At 34.8% G+C, this 7,971-nt stretch overlaps 1 protein-coding gene across 1 annotated transcript in view; it reads left to right on the top strand.

The window, feature by feature from the left end:
* The window catches only part of rspo4 (R-spondin 4), a 9,051-nt gene extending 3,579 nt beyond the window's left edge, over window positions 1-5,472 (top strand). The window contains exons 2-5 of the mRNA XM_016496718.1: window positions 779-961; window positions 1,530-1,667; window positions 2,316-2,513; window positions 5,372-5,472. Coding sequence (XP_016352204.1) covers window positions 779-961; window positions 1,530-1,667; window positions 2,316-2,513; window positions 5,372-5,472 — 620 coding nt within the window. The remainder of the gene's footprint in view (window positions 1-778; window positions 962-1,529; window positions 1,668-2,315; window positions 2,514-5,371) is intronic.
* Window positions 5,473-7,971: the final 2,499 nt, after the last annotated feature.

Raw genomic sequence — 7,971 nt, 5'->3', positions numbered from 1 at the left:
GCATTGCGTTCTGGGCTCGTCTGCTTGCCTGTACGGAGTTGATCCTTTTAAAATCACTTAATGCATTTCAAAATGTACGTTCATAATTGCTGTCCTGTATATACTTTGAGTCAACAACAAGACATATAGGCTACTGAATTGTCTTTATCATCTGTTATTATGACACATTAAGCGTTTTGCTGTATGGGAGGACAAGGACAAAGTTTGCGCATTGTGTTCATGGCCATCTGCTTGCCTTGTAGTAAATGTTGAGCGATTCAAACAAAAAGTAATCAATAAATAGAACAAAATAAAAAATAATAAAGACTGCAAGTGACGTCGCTAGCGGAAGTGCAAGTGTCTGAGAGTGCAAGCCTGAGAATGCATGTCTGAGAGTGCAAGCGCCAAGCTGCAGTCAGACCCTTTTGTTCAAGTCAGATGAGTCTCTCTGCTTTCTAGATATCATCCACCAGGAGGAATTCTTAAGTCTGATTGCATCATTTATCACAATTAATCATGAAAATGCACACATCAAAATTCAAATCTGTACTGCATTGCTAAAATGCACACTGCATATACTTTCTTGAGCTTAGTTAGGTGACAGAAAAAAGTTCCTTTTCAAGATGGCATACAGGCTTATGGCCTTTAGAATGTCTCCTCAAAACCCTCAAATGTCACCGCAGAAAGTGTAATGTGTCAGATAATTTGACTGCACATAAATCCCAATGTGCAGTCTTAGACACGCTCCCTTGTGATGCTACATTGCCTGTTTGCTAATAATGATTTGAAATGTTTTCAGAGAGCTGGCGACAGGACTGCAGGAGCTGTCTGGAGTGTTCGAAGGAAAATGGCTGCCTGCGCTGCTCTGAGCGCCTCTTCCTGTTCCTGAACAGAGATGGCATGAGTCACCACGGCTCTTGTCTTCATTCCTGCCCCTCCGGACACTTCGGCCTCCGAGGCAAAGATCTCAACCGCTGCATGAGTGAGTCCATCCTAGACCGTTATTAATACTATCAAACAAGTGCACAATAATAATAATCTACATGTACAAACCTCTTGGAACTTTTGTATTTCTTTATTATAATTTTTTATGTTTATTTTATATCTATTTCATATTAATACTTGAATATTCTCGCTAATATTTTAAAAGGAATTCTGAAGTCAATAATAATAATAATAATAATAATAATAATAATAGTGTTATTATTAAATTATATTAAAACATATATTTTTTATTTATTTTATGTAATATTCTCAGTAATATTTTTAAAAGGAATTCCTTTGAGTTTATTTTAAACATGGTGAAATGTCATATTGCTGAAAGAACTTCAGTCTAATAATAATAATAATATCATAAAATACTGTATATTATATAAAATCTTATTTATTTATTCCTTTTTTATTGTTTTTTGTTTTTTGTTCAAAAACTTTTGTAAAATAAGTTTTTTGAGGGGACCATTCATCTCTTTAGAACTTGATATCTTGAGAAAGCCTGTAACAATACCACACACCTTATATATAACTATAATCCTCATACATATTTCTCCTAGAATGCAAAGCTCCAGAGTGCGAGAGGTGCTTCAGCAAAGACTTCTGCACTAAGTGCAAGGGAGGATATCTGCTCTTCAAAGGCAAATGCTTCAAAAACTGTCCAGAGGGCACATTTCCTCAGTCCACAGACTGTGTTGGTAAGTGCTTTACTCGTTTTCAGACCTTCTTTACGGGTAGATGCCATGAACCTCTCATTACCATACTGAAAGAAACCTGTCAGTCTTGTTTTATTTGGAACAATTATATCAAGATGTTTTCTCATGTGTGGCAATGAAAAGCAGCAGATATAGACTCGATATATAAAAATAGATATATATAAATAGATAGATAGATAGATAGATAGATAGATAGACAGACAGACAGACAGATAGATAGATAGATAGATAGATAGATAGATAGATAGATAGATAGATCTAGTTTATATTCCGCAATTGTGCTTTATTCCTTAGAATTATGAGGTTATGTTTTTTTTGTTTTCAATACAGACTGAAAAAATAAAAAAGGTAATTGTGACTTTTTATCTCGCAATTCTGACTTTATATTTTGCAGTTGTGACTTTATATCCCGCAATTCAGAATCACAAGAAAAAAGTCAGAATTGTAAGATAAAAAGTGCAATTACCTTTTTTTAATAATAAACAAGAAAATAACAGTATAGTTTTTCAATTCTGAAACTAATGCAATTTCAGCTGTAAAGCAGCTCTACGGAAAACAATAGTGTTATTATTCAGCTCAACTTGGTTAAATATTGATTAAATTTAGTTAGTTTATCTGTTTGTACTCCAGAAGGCTGTGTGTTCACTACCTTTGGTTTCTGGGGTGAATGGAGCCCATGCCAGCACAACGGCCTGAGCTGTGGTGTCAGATGGGGGCAGCAGAGCAGGACCCGTGAGCTGTCCAGAAACACGCCTGAAGAGACCGACGCACTCTGTCCACATCAGACTGAGAGCAGAAAGTGCAGGATTAAGAAAAGGTGTCCAAAAGGTGATTCATATTTTTAAGCCTCTTTATATCATCTTTCTTGTAGATGCTCACACAATTCTCACATTACACGAAACACAATATCCAAACATTGTCACTTTAGAGAGCTAAAATTGTTCCTAGGCTAAATTTGTGAAATTGTGTTTTGCTTCCATTTGATGCTCTGCTGGAAATCATTTGTTTGCAGCAATCTTCATTATCGCTGGCAGATCAAATGTCTGCTGGCATTAAGAAAATGAGGCGTGATATTTTCTCTGTCACCTTCAGTCGCCCTAAATGGCCACCCATGTGTGATGGAAAGACTGCATGACATAGCCATTTCTATCATTATAATTTCCATTGCTGTCATTTTCAAATGAGAAAATGCTTTGGAATTGTATACTAAGTGCTGTTTTTGAGAGAATATAGGGTGCACAGTATGCACATTTTCTGCTTTCATGCACTATAAACTAAGTACACTGGTGTATCCAACAACGCAATGCAATCAACTTGATTTCTAGTATGGCGGGTGAAAAAGAAGTACTTGCAGCTGTGATTTCTTTTCAACTGGACTAAAATTTTTTTTTATTTTTATTTTTTTTTTCAGAAATTAGTACCTTTATTCAGCAAGGATGCATTAAATCGATCAAAACAGCAGTAAAGACATTACAGCGTTACAGATTTCTATTTCAAATGTTACAATAAATGTTGTTCTTTTGAACTTTCTATTCATCAAAAAAAACTGTTTTCAACATTGATATTAATAAAAATATTTATTGAGTAGCAAATCAGCATATTAGAATGATTTCTGAAGGATCATGTGACACTGAAGACTTGAGTAATGATGCTGAAAATTCAGCTTTGCGTCACAGGAATAAATGACATCTTAAAATATATTCACTTACAATAGTTATTTTAAATTGTAATAATACAGTACTTCACAGTATTACTGATTTTTACTGTATTTCTGAACAGATAAATGCAGCTTTGGCGAGCATAAAATACTTCTTTCAAAAACATAAAAAAAATAATTCATACAGAAAAGTCTACTCAAAAACAGTACCAAAATATACTGTTACTATCCACATCAGATGTTCTCAATCAGTACCATTGTGGTTTATCTCTGAAGCTGACACCTCAAAGACTTACTTGTGGTGTGACCAATGAGAACCCGATGAATTAATTTAGTCCTAGGATGTCCTCTAGATCAACACAAGATCATTGCCTTTCTTCTCAAGTTTCCCTGTCTTCAAGTGTAACCCTGAGAGCTAATGAAAGTCAGGCAGCACATCTCAGAACGGCTCACAGCAGAAGATTTGCCAGGTGACCCAAACTTACCTGCCTAAATCATAACCCACAAACCTCTGATCTTAACATGGAGATTGATGTTGGTTTTAGGATTAAAGGGTAGGGCGGGGGCCGCTGTGGGCCTAAAACAGATGACTCAGGGCTGTAAATATCGACTTTTAGTGCTTTGTGTGTGCATAATCTGAGAAAATGGAAAAATTAGGAAGATTTAATCAAAGCAAGTAAAAAGCAGGGCAGAGAATGACAACAGATAAAAAAGATTGGAGAGGTCCAAGAGGAGAAAAACAGGAAAATGATGGAGAAACTGGCATTCTTGCCAGGCCATGGTGTTTTCCAGACCACAGACTCCTTAGGCCATAATAACTGTTTACTCCAGTTTTATTATGCTCTTATTATGTCCCTTTTAAAAAGACAAACATGGATTATGATTTGGTTTTAGCAAACCAAAATGTTAATTTCAACTCAAGTGCCCACCTCTGCACACTATTTGTTCCGCTTTTGCTCCAGAATTGTTTTTTTTTGGATGACAGTACATACCACCCTGAAGCTCCTCTGTTGTTTATTTTGATTCTTAAAGTCAAACCAGACATGAACATTAAAGCAACATTCTCAGGTTATGAGCTGCATGACCATTGCATGACAGCGAGAAATTGACCACTAACACAAAAAACAAACAAACACTGGCTTTCACCCATGTAGAAGGCACTGAAAGTCAACAGCTCCTTTTTATTTTATAAAGAGCATAATAGTAATATTTTATTTAATTTTTTATTTTTTTCCTGGCAGGAGTTTAACTGGTCATCATTTCTGATTTTGAATAAACTCTTTGTTCAAGGTATTCAGGTATTTGACACATTGTTTCCAACCGTTAGAAAACAAAAGTTAATTTTGCTTATTTCTGAACATCTCTCTTGAGATAGGATTGCCCAATTTAAATGCATTTTGTGAGACACTCCACATAACTGGTGACAAATTAATATTTTGAGACTTTCTTTTAGACATTTTTATGTTTAAATTCACTGCCACTTATTTTTCAAAATAGAGCCCAATTAATCAATATATTTAAACAGTATGGACATTCTATCCACATAGTTCATTTTGATATGTTTTTATATTTCCCAGTTGAAGATGAGGATATGGCATCATAGGATAATTTCCATATTATACTTCATTTCCTTTTTTTAAAAATGTAAATGCCATTTCAATGGATTTTAATGGACAAAATTTGTGTTATTTCTGTCCAGCCAAATTATGCAAATATACAAGAAAAAAAATTAGTGGCCTTTTTCTTTGATATTAAAATTATATGTCAACATGTTCAAAACAGAAAAACGAAAGAAATGCATCAATACACAAAAACATCTCAGCAGAATGTCAGTGTCAAGTGCTGATGTAATAAAAAATATCACTCTGGCTAGATTATAGATGTGACAGACATATTGAAGTGATCAAACTGAATTCTTAATGCTTTACATCAATAATAAAGAACATACAGTATATGGTTTCACTGCCTACATTATTTAACTTGAATATGATTCACTTTCTTATATGGTTTTACGGTTTTATCTTGGCAGATAAAAGGAAAAATGAAAGGAGAGAAGAAAGAAGAAACGTACAGAAAAAGCTGAAGCTCTTTGGGAACAGAACCATCACAGAACCTCCATGGAGAATGTAAAGCTCTGTCGTGAAAGTCAGTTTTATTCTTTAGTAATATATATATTATAACAGTTTTTATAAACAATTTTTTACAAAATATTTTTTGTATAAATATTTGTAATATGGCTACTTTAATAATTGTGACATGTAGCAAGAGATTGCACATCCTTTTTTTAATGCAGATACATGACTTAAACCTCCGGTAAAGTGTGGTTTGACAAAGACAATATGCATGTTGTACTATGACACTGTACATTTCCATCTGATGAATAACAGAAGAACAGCTTCATATGGTTTGAGCTGTATCTCCACATCTTTCTGTGCATGCCTCGGGCTGTTCTGTGTTTTCCAACCACATACTCTCCCTATATTTGCACTTCTTCACTATAATTGTATTAGAGAAAAAAGAGACACGGAACAATGTAAAGTCGTGTAAAGACATGCCAAGATCATGACCTTGTACTCCATTTATTCAGTCTCGAGCCATGTGATTGGCTGTGGACATGTCATGTGACCCAATGATTGGCACAGATTATTCTTAAGAAAAGTGATAAATAAATTTTTTTTCACGTACATTTCTAAGTTAACTTGCTAAAAGTTTTTGTCTAAACAAGTATAATATTGCATTATTTTCTTAGAGCCTCATTATCGTCCCCCTGTGAAAATTGAAATGTTCTACAACATGCTGCTTTTGATTTGGGAAGGATGGGAATGTGCTGATTTGAATGTGATTTATTTGCGCTTTCCTCCGCAGTATTCTCTCAGGCAGCTGAAATGTATTTACTGGAAAAATCACAGTTTAAAGCAATTAGACCCAAAGGAATGTTTACTTTTTTCTTAAGGAGTTTCTTAAGGACTTTTTCTTGAGGAGTTATGATAATGATACAGATGAGAAAGGGATAATATTTTATTTAGATTTTTTTATTTTATTTTTTTAAAGAGTGCCAAGTGATTTGAAAATAAAAGCTTTTTCAGAAGAGGATTGCTGTACAGGGATATTTTTTGTAAGTATACTCTCTTTACAAAAATTCAGATATTGCATACGCTGTTTGTATACAGCTTTTTGCACAAGTTGTTTATATACAATAGTTTTTATATATAGAAGAACAAATAAATATCCTATAATGCATATTAAATACACACCTACAGAAGTTTTATTTTCTTTCTCTTAAATTAACAGCAGGTTCCTGGCATCTCTCCCTATTTACTGTGAAAACATGCCCGCTATAGGGTCACAAAAGGTCAATATGTATTTCCTCTGCAATTATAGTGTTCAGTAATGTTCAACAGCTTTTAAAACTTCCAAGGCATGTGTCCAGAAAGAAACTGATTTTTAAAAATGAGATATATTCACTGGAGTGAATATATCTAATTTTAAAAAATCTGTTTCTTAACAGATTCCCCCCCCCATACATGTTAATAACCATAAGTGTGTATGTTTCAGGCAATTTCTAAATTGCTTCTGGTAATTTTAATTGTCCAAATCAACCAGGTTACTGTAGTTTTGAAAGAAAGTATTTGTTTCTTTTTCAGCATTACACTAGAATTGGATTAAATAGACCTGTTTAGGGCAATTTTCAGGGCATATTCAGTCTAAGTGAAATGCTTATAAAATAAAGAATTTGTTATTGTTCTACAAATGATAAACACAACCAATACTGTACCAGCCTCTGCACTTGTTCCATATTCAGCCACTAGATGGTAATGTTCACCTGATATATAACTATACACTACATTAAATGAGGCTTCCGTTAGAAATGTACATCATATGGGCTGTTTCTACATCTCAACAGACTGACCAAGTTCAGAGGTCATCCGCTCAGCGCAGGGTCACCAGCTCACAATGAAACTTCACAACAAACCTTAAACATCTCAGTGGGAGACTCAGAGAAAACATGCCAAATACAATGTGAAGAGACACATTATATGATGTGCTGTGAGCTTGATGCTGTGTGAACAGCATTCAACCTGACACGTCTTCTGAAGAATGCAAACACGCTCCATATGATTAAAGCGCCTCTGGTTGAACTGTTATTAGTGCTGTTTGCTAAGAGAAGCATCACTATTGCGCATTTTGGTAATCACTCTAGTCCAGGGGTGGGCAAACTTGGCTCTTCCAGGCCACTTTCCTTCAGAGTTTAGCTCCAACCCTAATCAAACACACCTGAACCAGCTAATCATTGTCTTCAAGACTACTAGAAGGCTACAGGCAGGTGAGTTTTATCAGGGTTGGATCAAATCTCTGCAGGAAAGTGGCCTGGAAGGACCAAGTTTGCCCATCACTGCTCTAGTCAAATCCTTTAAGCTACAAACATGAATGATACTGTCTGTAAGCTGCGTTTACAGATGCCTGTAACCTTTTAACCCTACACACATGCACACACCCACCATGTGTTAACTTTCAACAAACAGTGCTATTAATAACCCTCTCCATTTAATGAATATGTTCTAAGTTGGGTTTAGACGTTGCTATTTAGTTGCTAGGATATTCTGGGTAGTTACTAAGAGGTTTCTTAAT

Source organism: Sinocyclocheilus anshuiensis, unplaced genomic scaffold, assembly GCF_001515605.1.
Source record: "Sinocyclocheilus anshuiensis isolate Anshui unplaced genomic scaffold, SAMN03320099.WGS_v1.1 scaffold522, whole genome shotgun sequence".
Classification (NCBI taxonomy): Eukaryota; Metazoa; Chordata; class Actinopteri; order Cypriniformes; family Cyprinidae; genus Sinocyclocheilus; species Sinocyclocheilus anshuiensis.
Note: the sequence above shows the minus strand (reverse complement) of the source record. Positions and strands in the feature narration are given on the sequence as shown.